Raw genomic sequence first — 18,091 nt, 5'->3', positions numbered from 1 at the left:
CCTCCTGCTCCCGCTCCTGCTTCCTCCACACCCCCCGTCCCTCCTGCCCCCCCCTCCACAACCATTTCCCACCGACGCCCCCGGACCCGCAGTGTGGCGAGACGGGAGAGGCAGCTGGTCTCCCACTCCTGAGCTTTCCTTTCCCTTCCTCCCTTCCCTCCCCTTCCAGCTCCCTCGTCCCAGGTTTCCCCCTCCCCTCTCTCACCCTCATTCCTCCCTTCCCCCACCCCAGTTATGTGAAATAAACATACGTTTTTGTTTGAAAAACAGGTGTCTTTATTTTACAGTAGGTAGGGAGGGGAAAGGGGAAGGGGGGTAGGGTGGAAGAAGGCCCCAGTGGGGCATGCAAGGGAGAGGTCAGTCCTCCTCCTCCACCTGGAAGCTCTCCCGCAGGGCTTCCCGGATCCGGACGGCCCCCCGCTGGGCTTCCCAGATGGCGGCGGTGCGGAGCTGACCGTAGTGTCCAGCCATGCGGTCAGCCTCAGCCATCCAGGCTGGCAGGAAAGCCTCCCCCTTTCGCTCACACAAATTGTGGAGCACACAACATGCTGCCACCACGGGAGGGATGTTGTGCTCGGCCAGGTCCAGACGGGTGAGGAGGCATCGAAAGCGGGCTTTCAGTTGCCCGAAGGCCCCCTCCACCACGATGCGGGCCCTGGTCAGCCTGGCATTGAAGGCCTGGTGGGAGGGATTGAGGTGCCCCGTGTACGGCTTCATCAGCCACAGCTGCAGTGGGTAAGCGGCATCCCCCACCAGGCACACGGGCATGTCCACGTCCCCGACCCTGATGTGGCAGTCAGAGAAGAAGGTCCCAGCCTGCAGCCGCTGACACACGGAGGAGTTGCGGTACACCCGTGCGTCGTGTGCTTTGCCGGACCAGCCCACATTAATGTCCGTGAACTGTCCCCGGTGGTCACACACGGCCTGCAGGAGGATGGAGAAGTACCCCTTGTGGTTGACGTACCGGGACGCCTGGTGTTCCGGGGCACGGATGGGGATGTGCGTCCCGTCGATGGCCCCCCCGCAGTTGGGGAAGCCGAGGGTGCCGAACCCCCAGATGACGGCGTCCGGGTTGGCGAGGTGGACAACCCTGCGGAGCAGCACCCGGTTGATGGCCTTGACCACCTGCGGAGAGAGACACAGCAAAGCGCCAATCAGTGGGGCGCCCGGGTGGCTGGGAGCGTTCGTGCCCTGGCAGTGCCCCGCGCCCCACTCCCGGAAGCAACCCCCCTGGCGGCGTGTAGTACGGCCGGGACAGCCCGACCCCTCCGGTGCGGGGCGCTTTCGCCTCCTCCCGCCCTCCCTTTGTCCCTGGGGCGGCCCATCCCCTCCTCGCAGCCCCCTTCTGCCCCCAGCTCGGTGGCCGATGAGTGCCATACCTGCATGAGCACCGCTCCGACGGTGGATCTCCCCACGCTGAACTGGTTCCCGATGGATTGGTAGCTGTCCGGCGTGGAGAGCTTCCAGAGGGCAATGGCCACCCGCTTCTGGAGGGGGATGGCGGGCCTCATGTGAGTGTCCCTTCTGCGCAGGGCAGGGGCGAGCCACTCGCAGAGCTCCAGGAAGGTGTCCCTCCTCATCCTGAAGTTCTGGGTCCATTGTCGGTCCTCCCAGCGCTCCAGGACTATGCGGTCCCACCAGTCGGTGCTGGTGACCAGATGCCAGACGCGGCGGGGCACGCCGGTGCTGGGGCGCCGCCGCGGCTCCTCCACGGCCCCCAGGGTGGCCAGGTGGAGAAGCAGGGGGCTGACGTGCACCAGGAGGTGCCAGGCAGCCTCGAGCCATTGGTGGCAGGCTTGCAGCAGCAAGTCCAGAAAGTGCACCAGAAGGTGCAGGGCGAGCTCTGGCTCCATGTTGCCACCTGCAGCGGCCCCCCCGAAGGGAAGCACCGACACAGACGGGCACAGAGACCAACGCTTTGCTGTCCCTCGGTGAGGTTGGCAAGGGAGCAGGAAATCTGAGAACCGGCTGTCCGGGGGGTCCCTTTAAGCACGAGCCTCAGATAGCCTCAGACAGCAGCCACACAAAGCAACTACTGACCTGATGCCCTGCCAGAACCAGTTTCAGCCGCCCTTAAATGCCCCCCTGTGTCCAATCAGTGTGGACGCGCTAGTTCGAATTAGCAAAACGCTAATTCAAACTAGTTTTTAGTTCTAGACGCGTTAGTTCGAATTAGCTTAGTTCGAATTAACTAATTCGAACTAAGTTAGTTCGAACTAGCGCTGTAGTGTAGACATACCCCATGTTTTCAAAAGGCTGGTACAAATGTCGACAGTGTCTGCAGGGGCATAAACTCAAGGTGCTCTAGCCAATAGTGTGCTTCAACGTGTTTTTGCATAGTGTAGACAAGGCATTGGAAAACCAAACAGAGCAAGGCTGGGGACTGGGAGGGAAGGTGACACAACAAGATAAACTCTTACGGAGTGGGTCTCAGAATGAGCATGCGGGAGAATTACAGTTCTATCTAGATCACTGGAGATGATCTTCAGGACCATCTAGACCCCTTGACTCTTGTTAGAGGAGTATGCAAAACTTTTGGAAACCAGACACTTGGCTCTGGTTCTGACGTCCCTGGAGTGTCTTACGGATTCTGGTGATTTTTCAGCCCCAAACTCGACCATGCACAGCAGCTTTGGCTGGCCTGCCTTGGAGTTCAATGGGTACAATTTGATTGCTGGGGTAGTAGAGCACATCTCTCCCCTTGTCCCTATTTCACCCAAGTCAATCCTCCCTTTTGTGCACTTGTGTCTCTCCCACAGCAACAGATGAGAAGAGCCTGAAATAAGTAATTGTTCAAGCCACAAAAATTGACCAGGGGAAGGTAGGGATAGATGTAGGATGTGAAAAGCCTTGAACCTTACTAACTGGAGTGGATTGGCTTTCAATGGGGTAATGGTTCCTTAACACAGCTCAAATTGGCTAAAGTAGAAAATGAAATTAGATTATCTTGAGGTTAAAGCACTGGGCTAAAGATCAGGCTTATAGTCCTAACCTTACCACAGATTGCCTGAAATCAGTGGCCATTAGGAGTCTAAATACCTTTGACAACTCAGTCTCTCCGTGCCTCAGTTTCCCAGCTGTAAGAGGAAGATGTTAGTACTTTCCTACCTCACAGTGGAATTGGGAGGATAAAATCATTTCATACATCTGAGGTGCTCACATACTGTGGTGGGAGAGGCCAAGAGCTGTGCCTGGATCATACCATTCAGATTTGGGAGCTGAACTTTCTCAAAGTACTACAGAGAAGGGGAGTGGTGGAGGGGAGGGGTTGGTTCCCTCCATCGATCACAGGCACTCTCGTTGCAATGTGACCCTTATCTGTCTCAGCACAGAAGACAATTGCCCACTGCTGTTCTTTTTACAAGGAAAAAACTTCTATTTCCATGCCAGATGAGTAATGTTTGTTCATTTTTTATTCAGAATAGCCTTTAAATAGTTTGCGGAAACCCAGCAGTTTTGACTGCAATTCCGTCATTGTTCCCAAGTTCAGATGCCAGGACAGTTGGATGATGTTTTTTTGTGGAGTTACTAAGATCTGTTGTGCTGACAGATTCTTTTCTCAGCATTTCCTTTTGGCTTGTTATTTACAGGTCTTCATTTCCACAGAAGTTGTCTTCCAAGACATAGGAGACCTAATGTTGATTTTATTCATACCAGACTAGCATGGTTGGCTCCAGGGAGACGCACTGGCATAATCATGATCTGTCGTACAATAACACCTACAGGCAACGTGTGCTGTAACAGATATAAAGTTTTAACTTTTTGAATTTCACCCTGTGCTGTCATTGAGTAATTATTGCCTGCCCCTCTTCTGTTGCCTGCAACTGTGAAAAATGAAATGCATAACAATGAAAGAAAATGCTTAAAAACACAAATTGGAGCTATGGGTCAACATGATACAAAAACAACAATGGCATTCTGCCGAGCCTAAATAAAATGCAGTCCCTGCCCTGAAGGCTTATAGTTGAAATAGACAAGGCAAATAAAGGGTAGGAGACAATTGGTAACAGAGCCTGGAACAGAACCAAGTTCCCCTGTGTCCTAACATCACAGAGCTTATGGTGAGAAGGGACCACAGCTCCTGTAGTCCGATGGTTTTCAAACATTTTTTCTCATGACCCAGTTGAAGAAAATTGTTGATGCCCACGACCCAACATAATTTGATTAGAGAATGGGCTCCCGGGTGGGGCTGGTGCTTCAGCTTTGGGCTGGGGTCTGGGTTGGGGCAGGAGGAGCTTAGCTCAAGCGGCTCCCAGTCAGTGGTGCAGCGGGGTGCAGCGGGGTGCTTCTTGCCTGTCCTGGCACTGCAGACCATGCTGGGCCCCAGAAGCAACCAGCAGTAGGTTGGCAAACAATGGGAATGTGGAGCTAGTGCTCACAGCACTGTGCAGAGCACTGTGTGCTTCCCTCCCCCCCCCGCTAACTTCAACTGGGACAGGAGGTGTTGTGGGTAAACCAGTATAGGCCTGTGAGACCTGGGTCTGCTTGGGGGGAATTCCTTCCTGACCTAAAATCTGGCTATCAGAGTCTAAGCCTGATACACCAGCTGGCATTGAAGTAAGATGATTCTCTATACCACAGGTACGGTAACATTTGGGATGTAGTTATGCCAACATTTTTAGGAGACCCCAGTGATGCTGGGTGACAACTCAAATTTTCAAAGCCCTTTCTGAAAATCAGACCTCTTTAAGGCGTGTAAGTCCTTAGTCACTGGTGAAAAATCTTGGCTCAAATGGATCGTGCTGGTTAGCAGTTAGTGACAAGGGGTGTGGATCTAGTGGCATGTAACAAGCATGTGCACTGCAACCCCACCATGTCTCAATGGGAACATCTCTTTGGGACCGTCTGGGGAAATCCATAGCAGGGCTCTTCTGCTCATCTTGGAGAGGTTCAGGCCTGTTGCCATAGCAACACTATCACTGCAATGAGAACCTTGGAAAGCCCTAATCAGTCCTTCCGCCAGCCCAAACAAGCCAGTTCTCACCATTCCTTTGGCTCGGTCTGGGGCTTGCTTTCCACAACAGTTTTGCACCACATCACCACACGTGTAAACACCACCTCTCACCCACTTGGGATATCATGAGATTGTAACCAAGGGAGCGACTCAGTTCAAGACAGCCCTGAGCCTTGCTGGGTAGAGGATGCTGAGTGACTTCGCACACACCACTGGAGAGGGTTTAAAGACAGTCCTTCTCTAAATGTCATAGAGGGGTGGAGAATTAATTCCCTGTCCCCACTAGCCAGGCTCAAACCATGAACCTCCTTCCTGGCGAGCAATCTGGAAACAGCAGGAGGGTCATGGCGGCTCTGCGACACCTGGCCATGAACCGCCCCCCTCCCCACCCATGGAGCACCAAAGTCACACACTGCCAGCTACCTAGAATTACTGCTGCTTGCAAAATGCAGGACAATGTAGCACTTTAAAGACTAACAAGATGGTTTATTAGATGATGAGCTTTCGTGGGCCAGACCCACTTCCTCAGATCAAATAGTGGAAGAAAGTAGTCACAACCATATATACCAAAGGATACAATTTAAAAAAATGAACAAATATGAAAAGGACAAATCACATTGCAGAACAGAAGGGGGATGCGGGGGGGTGGGAAGGGGGAGGAAGGAAGGTAAGTGTCTGTGAATTGCTGATATTAAAGGTAGGGAGAGTGGGATGTTTGTGAGTTAATGGTATTACAGGTGATAATTGGGGAAACTGTCTTGGTAATGGGTGAGAAAGTTCAAAGACTTGTTAAGTCCTTGTTGGTAAGTGTCGAATTTTAACATGAATGACAGTTCAGAGGATTCCCTTTCAAGTGCAGATGTAAAAGGTCTTTGTAGCAGAATGCAGGTGGCTAAGTCATTTAGAGAGTGTCCTTTCTGGTTAAAGTGGCAAGAAACTGTTTTCTCTTTGTGATCTTGTCTGATATCTGTTTTGTGGGCATTAATCCTTTGGCGAAGTGTCTGAGATGTTTCTCTGTTCAGAGCTACAGGATAAACTTGGCCTTGGGATTTCCCAGAAGCTACCACTTGCCCTCCCTTTGAAAGAAGCGGAAATCATGGTGTCCTTGTTTGCAGACCTTCATGTGAATGTATCTAAATTCAAACCGCCTCCTTTCCCCTACCCTCCTGCATCAGCTTCTACCCAGGAATACAAATCAACAAGCAAATGGGGACTCCTTTTGGCCCTGTAGAGTTTTCTTAGAAGTTATAATACAAAACAGCTAAAAGCAACTAGGATTGTTCACTTAGCCATCCCCAGAGCACTTTTTACCGGGGAGCGTTCCCGGCTTTGTTATGTCCTTTGGAGAGGCAGGACATGCTTATGACTGGGGTGCAAGAGAAAAAGTCTATAGATCAGAGCTTTACCTAATGCCTTTAAAGTGACTGTGTGTTTCTGCTCCATCTCCTTCCCTTCACATCGGGCAGGGTGACATAAGACAGGATGCCCAGGAAACAATCACTGATGTTTGGAAGAGCTTTGAAATCCATTTGATTTCAGCTATTGACAAGGGGTCTGTAGAACAAAGAATTATTGGCCACAATTTATATCACGAAACATTGAGAACGGGTTGAGGCACTGATTCATTAATGTTAGAAGCATGTTACATGTCTGTAATATGTATTATGTGCTGTAACAGGCTATAAGCACAACAGTGGAAAGGGATAGAGATGGTTACAGCCAGGTTTGGAAGGATTCAGTTTATATCAGTAAATGTCAATTTCATCATACGTGCACATAAGAACATAAGAATGGACATACTTGGTCAGACCCAAGGTCCATCTAGTCCAGTATCCTGTCTTCTGACACTGGCCAATGCCACTGTCAGAGGGAATGAACAGCACAGGAAATCATCAAGTGATCTCTCTCCTGTCACCCATTTCCAGCCACTGACAAACAGAGGCTACGGATACCATTCTTACGCTGGCTACATATTGATGGACCTAGCCCACCAAAATGTACCTAGTTCTTTTTTGAACCCAGTTAAAATCCTGGTCTTCACAACATCCTCTGACAAGGAGTTCCACAAATTGGCTATGCACTGCATGAAGAAAAACTTCCTTTTGTTTGTTTTAAACCTGCTACCTGTTTCATTTGGTGACCCATAGTTCTTATGTTATGCGAAAAAGTAAATAACTTTCCATATTCACTTTCTCCATACCTGTCATGATTTTATTGATCACTATCATATCCCCCCTTAGTCTCTTCTTTTCTAAGCTGAAAAGTCACAGTCTTTTAAATCTCTCTTCATATGGCACCCGTTACAAACCCCTAATAATTTTTGTTGCCCTTTTCTGAACCTTTTCTAATGCCGATATATCTTTTTTGAGATGAGGCAACCACATCTGTACACAGTATTCAAGATGTGGGCATACCATGGATTTATATAGTGGTAATAAGATATTCTCTGTCTTATTCTCTATCCCTTTTTAAATGATTCCTGACATTCTATTTGCTTTTTTGACTGCCACTGCGCATTGAGTGGATGTTTTCAGAGAACTATCCACTATGGCACCAAGATCTCTCTCCTGAGTGGTTATAGCTCAATTAGTCCCCATCATATTGTATGTATAGTTGGGATTATTTTTTTGCAATGTGAATTGCTTTACATTTATCAACATTAAAATTGCCATTTTGTTGCCCAATCACATAGTTTTGTGAGATCCTTTTGAGATCCTTTTGTGAGATCCTCTTCACAGTCTGCTTTGGTCTTAACTAGCTTGAGCAGTTTAGTATCATCTGCAAATTTTGCAACCTCACTGTTTCTCCAGACCATTTATAAATATGTTGAATGGGATTGGTCCCAGTATGGACCCTTGGGGGAACACCACTAATTACCTCTCTCCATTCTGAAAACTGACCATTTATTCCTACCCTTTGTTTCCTGCCTTTTAATCAGTTATCAATCTATGAGAGGATCTTCCCAGGTATTCTGTGACAACTTACTTTACTTAAGATTCTTTGGTGAGGGACCTTGTCAAAGGCTTTCTGGAAATCCAGGTACACTATATCCACTGGATCCTCCTCAAAGACCTCTTCCCAAACCAATGAATGTTACTTCCATCCATAACAAGACAAATGTACAGCTAGGCAAAGTGAGAACTTATTAGAATCAAAATCCAAGTGATTTAGGCTTTCCAATTAGGCTAGTTAGGATTGGATTAGTGAATTAGCCAGGATGGGTAGGAATGGTGTCCCTAGCCTCTGTTTCTCTGGAAGTGGGTGACAGGGGAGGGATCATGTGAGGATTACCTGTTGTGATCCCTCCCTCTGGGGCATCAGGTATTGGCCATTGTCGGCAGACAGGATACTGGGCTAGATGGACCTTTGGTTTGACCCAGTATGGCCGTTCTTATGTTCTTAATTAATAGAAAAGACAGGTCTGATTTCTTTTTTTGAGGCAATTTACTTTGTATATTTTGACATGTAACACTGATGATTCATGCTTTAATGATTCATACAGCTTTATATTTTTGCATCTCAATATCTGCTGCTATCAAATAATTCTCTGACCTCCAACACAAAAATGTAAAATTGATCATCTAAAAAAAAACCTCCTTGAAAATACACATCAACATTGATGTGTATTTGATAAAAAAAATCAAATACACATGAGCATGACAAAAAAAATTCCTCTTAGCCTAGTTACAACAAGCTGGACCATCTGGCTAACTATTTATTAAAACATCTAGAGCCAATTTATTAACCCTTTGAAATCTAACCGAGAATACGAGTAAATCATTACTATGGAAGAGTTTGGCTACAACTTGCCATATTTGGCTAATGAAGATCAGGTCAGGTCAGTGCATTAATCCCAATGCATCTGTTTTCTTCAGGCTTTTCATTTAAATCCCTTCAAAAACCTTCTTCCTCCCCCCCAGTCAGTGTAACATCATTGCTCACTTGGGGCAGCACTAAGTTGATGGCGAAATTCTCTCGTCACCATAGTGACACCGCCACCCGCTGAAGCGGCGTATCTATGTTGACGGGAGCCCTGCTCCTCTCAGCGTAGGTAAAATCTTCACTGAAGTGCTACAGTGGCACTACTGCAGCATTTTAGTGTAGACCTGCCCGTAGTCACTCTCTACTCTGAGAGGGTGAGCAAAAGGGGCAGATGCCCAGGGCCTGGCAATTTGAAAAGCTCGCAGAGTCTGTTGGCTGTCCTGGCCCTTCTTCATTGGGGTATTGAGAATCCTTCAAAGATTGTTAAGCACTCAGCTGTGACAAGAACAGGGTGAGAGATAGTCAAACCCTATTGAGGAAGGCAAGTCTCTAATTACCCCAAGTTTACAGATGGGGAATATCAAGCTTTTGGCCAAGGTCACTAGTAGAGCCAGTTCAGAGACCCACTGAACCACAATGCCTATGACCAAACTTGTTTCCATAGCAACACTAATGACCTGGTAACGTTCACCTTCATCCACCATTAGGAACAGGTTACCGACAGGGATGGCTGAGGCTTTTTGGCCCTGCCTCTGCACAGGGAGCTGGATTACACGACCTCTTGTGGGCCCTTCCAGTCTATGATTCTGGTATGACCAGGACTTTGAGACAACCAAAGTAGAGACAGTCTGCCAAGCCTCCAAGCCTAAGACAAAGGCAGAGGGCTCTGAGAACTTAGCGAGTGTTGTGCATTGGCTCACCCAGACTGGAGGAGTCCATAACCTCTCATAACCCTCAGGCACCACAGTCATTTCATCCCTCTTGGGATCAAAACATTTTGGCATTTGTGCTGCCACACCACACAGACATAAAGCCTCCACCTGGCCATGCTAATTCTTTTTGTTACAGTGGGCTTCTGCTGACTTCCAATAGGGTCCCCCTCATGTTGGATTAATTTACAAGGATCCATGTGAGGTCCATTTTCTCTGCAGGACCAGACGTGAGCAGCTGAGAGCAGGCAAGCCTATGGGAATAAGAGAAGGGGAACTGAGAGAGCTGATTTCAATACTTTAACTCCCTGGTTAATTTTATTTTTCCTTTGATGGGAGCCAGCTTCTTCTAGGCACTGACCAAGGCACGGACCAGACTTAGCTGGCCAAGAAGCAGCATTTGGAATAAACATGTGGAATGTATTGTCCCATGGGAGATAAGTTATAGTACAAACCCAGAGAACCCATCTGGAGCCACTCAGATATCACACCAGGAGGTTCATTCTTTCTTGGCAATACAAACACCTATCCTTAGAGCACATCCCTGCTGGCTGAAGGGTGAGGGAGTGTTATGGGGAGCCCCATGCTATGCATAGCAGACACCACACAGAGAACTGGGGGTCAGCAACTCTGAAGGGCATAAACACTAAACACCTGATGCAATTAGTGTAAGCTTGGGTGGTGGGGGTCGGGATGGAATAGCCCCACCAATCCCACAACATGTCAAAAAGTCATGAGTCCAAAAATCATGAGATTTGCTTAAAAATCATGAAATTAAAAAAAACACATTTTGGATTCTTTTTATTTGCCTCCTGGGTGGTGGGTTTTGTTTTGCCTTGATAGAAGATTGAAAGCATGAAATGGGCTACTTTCTGAAACCACAAGGATTAGAAACTTGCTTCATGTTTTTTTAAATGAAAGTTGAGATCGTCCCATAATTACAGGATTCGGGGTGCAGAGTCTTTAAGAAAAAACACCAAATACAGCAAGGCTGCGTCTAGACAGGCAAGTTTTTCCGCAAAAGCAGCTGCTTTTGCGGAAAAACTTGCCAGATGTCTACACTGGCCACTTGAATTTCCGCAAGAACATTGACGATCTCATGTAAAATTGTCAGTGTGCTTGCGGAAATACTGTGCTGCTCCCGTTCAGGCAAAATCCCTCTTGAGCAAAAGCATTTGTGCAAGAGGGCCAGTGTAGACAACGTGGTATTGTTTTGTGCAAAAAAGCCCCGATCACGAAAATGGCGATCGGGGCTTTCTTGCGCAAAACTGCGTCTAGATTGGCACAGATGCTTTTCCGCAAAAAGTCCTTTTGCAGAAAAGTGTCTGTGCCAATCTAGATGCTCTTTTCCGCAAATGCTTTTAGCGGAAAAGTTTTCCGTTAAAAGCATTTGCGGAAAATCATGCCAGTCTAGATGTAGCCCAAGAGATGGTAAAAATCACAAGAGCCAGCGACACTGAGGTGCGCACACACAGAGACATGCTGTCACCACTCCTAGAAAAATGACTCTATCCAGACGCTGGGGCACGTGCTCTAAATCAGAAGTTTTCAGTCTGTGGTATGTGAATCCCTGGGGGTCGGCAGACTCTGTCTGAGGTGTCTGTGTAAGGTTATCATTACACTAGAACAGTGGTTTTCTACCTGTGACCATGGACTGCTGGGGGGGAGGGGAGGTCTGCAGACTGTGTGTAGGATTCCACAGGGATTGGCATCTCCATTTGAATTGTTTTAGGGGGTCCACAAATCAAAAAAGGTAGAAAACCATTGCTCTAAACCAGAAAGCCTTAAATAGTTGTACTTGTCCATTAGATTACACACTTTGTTTCTATAGCCAGCTGTGCTTTGGCTTCAGGAGCCAGATGAAGAGACAAACCAACTATCCCTAGTCAATTTCCCTCTGTGTGAGATGCAAGGATTGTGTTTTTCTTCTCTAATCAATACCCAATACCAGAAAGCTGCCATTCAATATGGATCTCGTTAATCATAAGTACTTGGCCATTAGAAAAGCAGAGGCTGTGAAAAGAATTTGTACAGCACCTAGCGGAACTGATCTCTGGTCAACATGTAGGGTTCTTAACACACTACAGTAATACAGCTAATAATAGCAATAATTTCTGCAACAGCTTTGCACACAGCTGGCCTGTCTCCCCAGCTTAGGAAGGGGTGATCCAGGACCAGGAAGGGCTGATCCCTGGCACAGAATCTGGATCAGGAGCTCCATTGGTTACTCAAACACAACACTCCCAAAGTAACACAAAGCAAAGGCATTTCCCAGCACACCTACAGGCAACCTGCCAGAAGGCAGTTCCCTGCGACCAGCTCTCCAGCCAACCTGTTTCCTGTAGCCCTCTGAGCTCTTTCCACCTTCATAGGAATCACCTGTCTCTTTCCTGGCAGCTGCTGAGACTCCCCTCTGCCAGGCCCAAATATCTGCTTGGAAAGGGTCTGCCCACCCCAGGGGTGCAGTACTCATTTGGAAGGGGCTGGAATGCGAGAGATCTCCGCAGGGCTGCTCTCTAACCCTGCATGCACAAGGCCGGATACGGCCCTTACCCGGTGGTTTGCTATGGAGGGAGGGGCAGTGATGGCGGGCAGGACATGCAGTGGAAGGCAGGGATTACGGGCTTGACCGCAACATAGGACTCGCACGGCGTTCCGGCTGGGCTATGCCACTTCCGCTGGTCTACACCGCAGCTGGGTACGAGCCTCCTAGCTCAGTAGCAAGCTCCGTGCTAGCGAGGCTCCAGCTAGTGCGCTAAAAAGGGCCATGTGGGCATTGCCACTTGGGCTGGAGCTCCGGCTCTCACTGCTAGGAGGATTGGGTGGGCTTGAGATCCCAGCCTGCAATAGACCCATGGGGCACTAGCTTGTCTCCACTTGTATCCCTGGGCTGCAGTGTAGACATACTCATAGGGGCTGTGCCTCAGAACAGAACTGGCTGGCTCCAGGCCCTGTGGGCTGGAAAGGAGCCGATCAGCCTATTACAGGCTTGCTCCAGGCCAGGACTTAGGCAGATCCTGAGCTAGTTCTGGGACCCACGCTGGTGGTGGCAGGAGTCAGAAGGCTGCCCAGTGTGGTAGCTACAGTGTGTAGGAACTGTAGAGTATAGGAGCTCTGATCTATGGGTTACAGAGGGGCTGGTTCCCCTAGGAATTATGGCTGAGTCCAGAGTGCTTCTTGGCTTCCTGGCCTCGTAGCTTCTGACTCTTCCTCTCCTTGCACCAGGCCATTGACGCAAGTACAACAGGGCCGTTGAGCTCTGCCAGATTCGAATCCTCCCCGCCTGCCTGCAGCAGCATTTACACCCCTCTTGGATCAGACGTGCATGATTGTCCAAGGTACAGGCTACGGAGAACAAGACCCAGGGGATCTATTGACTCACAGATGCAGACTTGACAAATCCATTGTTCGCCTCTGTTGACTCCTGAGTTTTGGCTCTTTCTGCAGCCCCATTGGGAAATATAAGGAAGCTACTGGTTTTTCTGATGCTTGGCTCAAATCACAAGTGCTGGTTGGGATGTCACATGAGATTAAAGAGGGGTGTGTGCATGTGTGTGTAAATAGCCCTCCTGCTGCATAAGTTCCAAAGTTATCTTTTGTGTCCCTGACCTCTCTTCTAGTTAAATGATCCTGATCCGAATGATCTCTCACAAACCGTATTTCAAAGCAAATATATATTTCACATTTCTCATTTCAAGTTGTAAATTTGCTCTGAGGCATTCTAAAGGCTGCCTGGGGATTTTTGCGGGTTGTTCCCCAAGGCGGGCTAGGAAATGTTGTGTAGTGTTCACCTCGGTAGGCCACATTGCTTTCAGGAATGGCGGTGTATTCTGGAAAGCAGTGCATCTTCAGAAGCAGTATTGCCAACCAAACACATCTGAAAATGGACAGGCAGGACCCCAAACCCATGAGATTTGTTGTTGGGTTTTTTTAAGATGGGGTTTTATTTAATTAATTAAGCCTTCTGGATTCTGAGTCTTTAGGTCACACACAGGTCATGTTTTCCATCTTTCCCCTGCAATTGTGAGAACTTGAAACTCTGGATTTTTTAATGCAGGCTGAGAGTCCCCATAAACCTATGACTCCAGCTGCTGGAGGCTTTAGGAAAAACTCCAAAGAGAGTGAGAGTTGGCAACAGTGGCCAGCCTGGGATGCGATAGGGCAGGGTTTTTGCATTGCTTGTCTGGCTGCTACATGACTTAGAGTGAGTGAGTCATTTTACTTCTTTCTGCCTGTTTCTGTGTTTATAGAACAGGGATCCTGATCCGTAAAGTGCTCTGAGATCTGCTGATAATAGTTAGGGGTTGGTCTTGTTAGAGAATAGTTTTTAAAGGCTTGGAGTTGATGTGTTACCTTATGAAACTTTTTGGATTAATTAAATTCTCATTAAACGAAGGGAGGAGGCAGCAGCCTGTCCTGCCTCTCCTGATTTATTGTTTGCATTACAGTAGCATCCAAAGATTCCAACAAAGTTCCGGCCCCATGGGTAATATGCGCCCTAGATACAAACAGTGAGCGATAGTCCCTGCCTGGAGGAGCCTACAGTTCAAATAGCCAAGACTCACAAGTGGTGGGTGAAAGGAAGAATTATTACTCCTATTTTACAGAGGCGGCCTTAAGACACAGAGACTTTGTCTACATTGCAGGGCTTTTGCACAAGAGAGCATCCACATTGCATGGACACTCTTGCGCAAGAAAGCTCTGATGTCCATCAGAGCACCTGTGCTTTTTCCAATAAGGGTTTCTTGCGCAAAAAACCCTCTGGAGTGTCCACACCTGCCTTTTTGCGCAAGAGCTGTAGTGCAAAAAGGAGTTATTTCTCGAGGGGAGAGGAATAACTCTACCAGCAAAAGCCCTCTATTCTGTCAATTTTCTTGCACAAAAACACTCTTGAGGTGTGGACACTCCGCTGTTTTTTGCGCAAAAACCTTGTAGTGTAGACGTAGCCAGAGAGATTCAGTGATTCATCCAAGGTTACCCAGGGACTCGGTGGCAGGGGAGAGAGTTGACTGCAGCTCTCCTGAATGATTTCCCACTGACCAGTAGCAATCTGGCATTGAAAGCATCTACAGTGTGAATGCACTTGCTTCCCCACTGTCTGTGAAGCTCGCACCCTGGTGTCCCTCCCCCAGAGCACCAGGTTCCACGCTTGTGACCGTTCTTGGCACAGCTCTGCAAATCCCAGAGAATTGTTCACCCAGCATGTGCGGTGTTCGTGACAATACTGTAGAGCTGTGCAGGCGCTGTGCTTCGGGAGACATTTGAACGTGCCATGTGGGTTTTGAAAACTATGGAATCCAGATGGCATTATAGGATGGAGAAACTGCATGATGGGAACTTAACCCCAACCTCCTCAATCACTCCTGCATAACTTTTTTCTGCCTCACCTGGTGTTCTGAAGATTTCCCCAAAGTGCATTGGATGGTGGCAAGTGACAGGCATGAACACAAGCATGCCCGGTGACAAGTGCAGTTCAGATGCAAGGGGCCAGGTCTGAGTGTGTGCGAGGAATACCCTAACAGCGGTGGCTGTGAGCTGACGTAACTGGCATCCACCAAAGTTTGCAGTATAGACATGGCCTCAGGTCATTGCCTCCACCACAAAATTGTTCCTCTTCCCATCTAGTCCCTAAGGCTATGTCTAGACTATGGAGTTTTTCTGGGACATCAGAGGTATCCTGGAAAAACTCCACCGCGTCCAGAGAATGCATCTGCTCTTCCGCTCTTTTTTGCAGAAGAGCAAACACGCTCTTTCAGAAGCCCTGCCTTCCTCCTTCCACGAGGAAAAAGGGCTCTTCCGAAAGAGGAGGTTTTTCCAAAATTGTCCGCGTGCAGACAGGCCAAATTTTGGAAAAGCCTCTTCTGAGAAAACTATCGGAAAAAGGTACGCAAATTGCAGAGCGCAATTTGTGTACCTTTTTCCAATAAAAAGCAGCAGCATAGATGTAGTCAAAGAGAGGTTCCCCTTTTGTGGCCTCAGTCAGTTATATCAAGGCACAAAGGCTTAACCTGAATTGAGCTGAAGCCTAAGGTAAGATCAGAGCTAGCTTACTTTGACCACTCCAACACTTTTCCCCTTCCAGATAGAAGCCAAAGAGAACAGGACCAGTACTGAAAACACAGCCTGAAAGCTCTTTTCCGAACATATTGGACTGCTCTGTAATATGTGGCTCCTCACCAGCCTCACAAACACATGCTGCTTTCTTCCCACATCAGGGTCTTCCAGCATGTGAGAAAGAATGTGCTTCTGCAGGCTTGACCCTGGATTTATGGACAATTACATGAACATGCCATCTCCTGCCTTATCCTCAGAGGGAATTGACAGGTGTTGCAGCTGACTGGTAGCAGAGTCTGAAATAATCCTCGCTGACATTGTTTCGCTGGCAGAGGGCCCTGATCTGCAGACACTTATGCACATGAGAAATGTTACTCACCTGAGTAGCTTCATGGAAGTGCTCATGCCTTAAGTGCTTGCAGGTTCAAGGTGACACCGCTAGGTAACGCAGGAGTAAAGCATAGGCCTGCCCAGCGTACACAAACTGCAGACTTTCAGGGCACTAGTGCCATTTTGTGCCCATACAAACACACAGCAACGAATAGCCTGACTCACCTGTAAGACAGAGCTACACTGGGGTCAGACTTTTATAAGGGGCCAGGGGAGGAGCAGGGGAGAATCAGAGCCTTGTGGTTTTATGCCAGGTGAAGAACTCTCAGCAGCTATCGTGGACTTGTTCCAAGTAACAACTAGATTTCCCAAACCTGAAAATAAACGTTGTGCAAGTGCAGTGTCTCTGCAATAATGCTGGGTAAAATGCAAGGTCATTCCCCTTCCCCTGTCTTATTTGAACATGCCCAGAGCTTCACCCCTGGGCCTGGGTGACAAATCGCCGCCTTTCTTTTCCTGGCAGGTATCACTTTATGTGCCCTCATCAGTCAGTGGCAGGAGGGAGAGCAGCTGCCGTTCTGCAGCAGGGAATGGCTGAGCCTTTGAATCCAAGACAGAGAGTGGGAGAGAGAGGGTTGATCTACTGCAGCCATAGGCTTTCTAGACATTAATAAATAATAAATAGTCCCAGCTTCCAGAGCAAATGCCGGTGGGTGAACAAAACTCCCCTTTGCAATTTCTAATGGAGATGAGATTCATAGTCCCTTCCTGCTCTTATAGCTTGTGTAGTCTTCTTGTGCACTATAAACAGCTGCCCTGTCCCACCCCAGAGGTGGCTGCATTGTAACATTAGGTGAAGAGATTCTTATAGGTTTTGTAATGTTCTTTTGAGATGAGGGTAATACTGATTTCTAGCACCTGCAAAAGACTTTTTACCTACAGAGATCAAAGTAGAATATTTTATGATGGGAGAAACTGAGGCACAGAGAGGTGACGTGTCTTGCTCAAGGCCACACACAGGGTATGTCTACACTACAAAGTTAGTTCGAACTAACGGACGTTAGTTCGAACTAACTTTCATAGGCGCTACACTCGCGCTCCGTTAGTTAGAATTTAATTCGAACTAACGGAGCGCTTAGTTCGAACTCGGTAATCCTCATTTTACGAGGATTAAGCCTAGTTCGAACTTACTAGTTCGAATTAAGGGCTGTGTAGCCCCTTAATTCGAACTAGTGGGAGGCTAGCCCTCCCCAGGTTTCCCTGGTGGCCACTCTGGCCAACACCAGGGAAACTCGTCTGCCCCCCTCCCGGCCCCGGACCCCTTAAAGGGGCACGGGCTGGCTACGGTGCCCGTGCCAGGTGCAAGCCTACCAGCACCCAGCCAGCAGACACTGCACCTGGCACGGATCGAGCCACCCACCCGATGCCCCCCAGCCCTCTCCCTCTTCCCAGGACCAGGTTGGCGACTCCCAGGACCTTGCCCGGGACCGCAAGAGGTGGGCACCCGCCTGGGCTAGTGCGGACATGGTGGACCTCGTCCACGATCTCCGCGCTAGGCACAGGAAAGTGGCCGGCTTGGGCAGGAGAGCTGCCAGCCTGGCCACCCAGGAGCAGGTGTGCATGAAAATCAAGGGGGTCCACTGAGACCCCCGACCCTAAGCCCTGAGCTTACAATGGCCATCCTGGGTCAGACCAAAGGTCCATCTAGCCCAGTAGCCTGTCTGCCGACAGCGGCCAACCCTAGGGACCCTGGAGGGGATGGACCGAAGACAGTGACCAAGCCATTTGTCTCGTGCCATCCCTCTCCAGCCTTCCACAAACCTTGGGCAGGGACACCACTCCTACCCCCTAGCTAATAGCACTCCATGGACCCAACCTCCATGACTTGATCTCACTTCCCTTTAAACTCTGTTCTAGTTCTAGCCTTCACAGCCTCCTGCAGCAAGGAGTTCCACAGGTTGACTCTTTGCTTTGTGAAGAACAACTTTCTGTTACTAGTTTGAAGTCTGCTACCCATTCCTTTCCTTTGGTGTCCTCTAGTCCTTCTTTATGGGAACTAATG

General features: G+C 48.6%; 1 protein-coding gene across 3 annotated transcripts in view; it reads right to left on the bottom strand.

The window, feature by feature from the left end:
* Positions 1-269: 269 nt before the first annotated feature.
* P2RY2 (purinergic receptor P2Y2) overlaps positions 270-18,091 on the bottom strand; it is a 98,916-nt gene continuing 81,094 nt past the window's right edge. For 2 of the 3 annotated variants that reach the window (XM_089775787.1, XM_089775785.1), the window contains 2 exons: positions 9,757-9,899; positions 270-6,508 (listed from right to left, as the gene is read on the bottom strand). In XM_089775787.1, coding sequence (XP_089631913.1) covers positions 358-1,785 — 1,428 coding nt within the window. In that variant the 5' untranslated portion in view covers positions 1,786-6,508; positions 9,757-9,899 and the 3' untranslated portion in view covers positions 270-357. The remainder of the gene's footprint in view (positions 6,509-9,756; positions 9,900-18,091) is intronic. The other variant, XM_089775786.1, reaches the window with a different exon arrangement.

This window comes from Pelodiscus sinensis, chromosome 1 (genome assembly GCF_052426305.1).
Source record: "Pelodiscus sinensis isolate ZL-2025 chromosome 1, ASM5242630v1, whole genome shotgun sequence".
Classification (NCBI taxonomy): Eukaryota; Metazoa; Chordata; order Testudines; family Trionychidae; genus Pelodiscus; species Pelodiscus sinensis.
The sequence above is the reverse complement of the archived record's forward strand: the minus strand, read 5'-3'. Positions and strand labels throughout refer to the sequence as shown.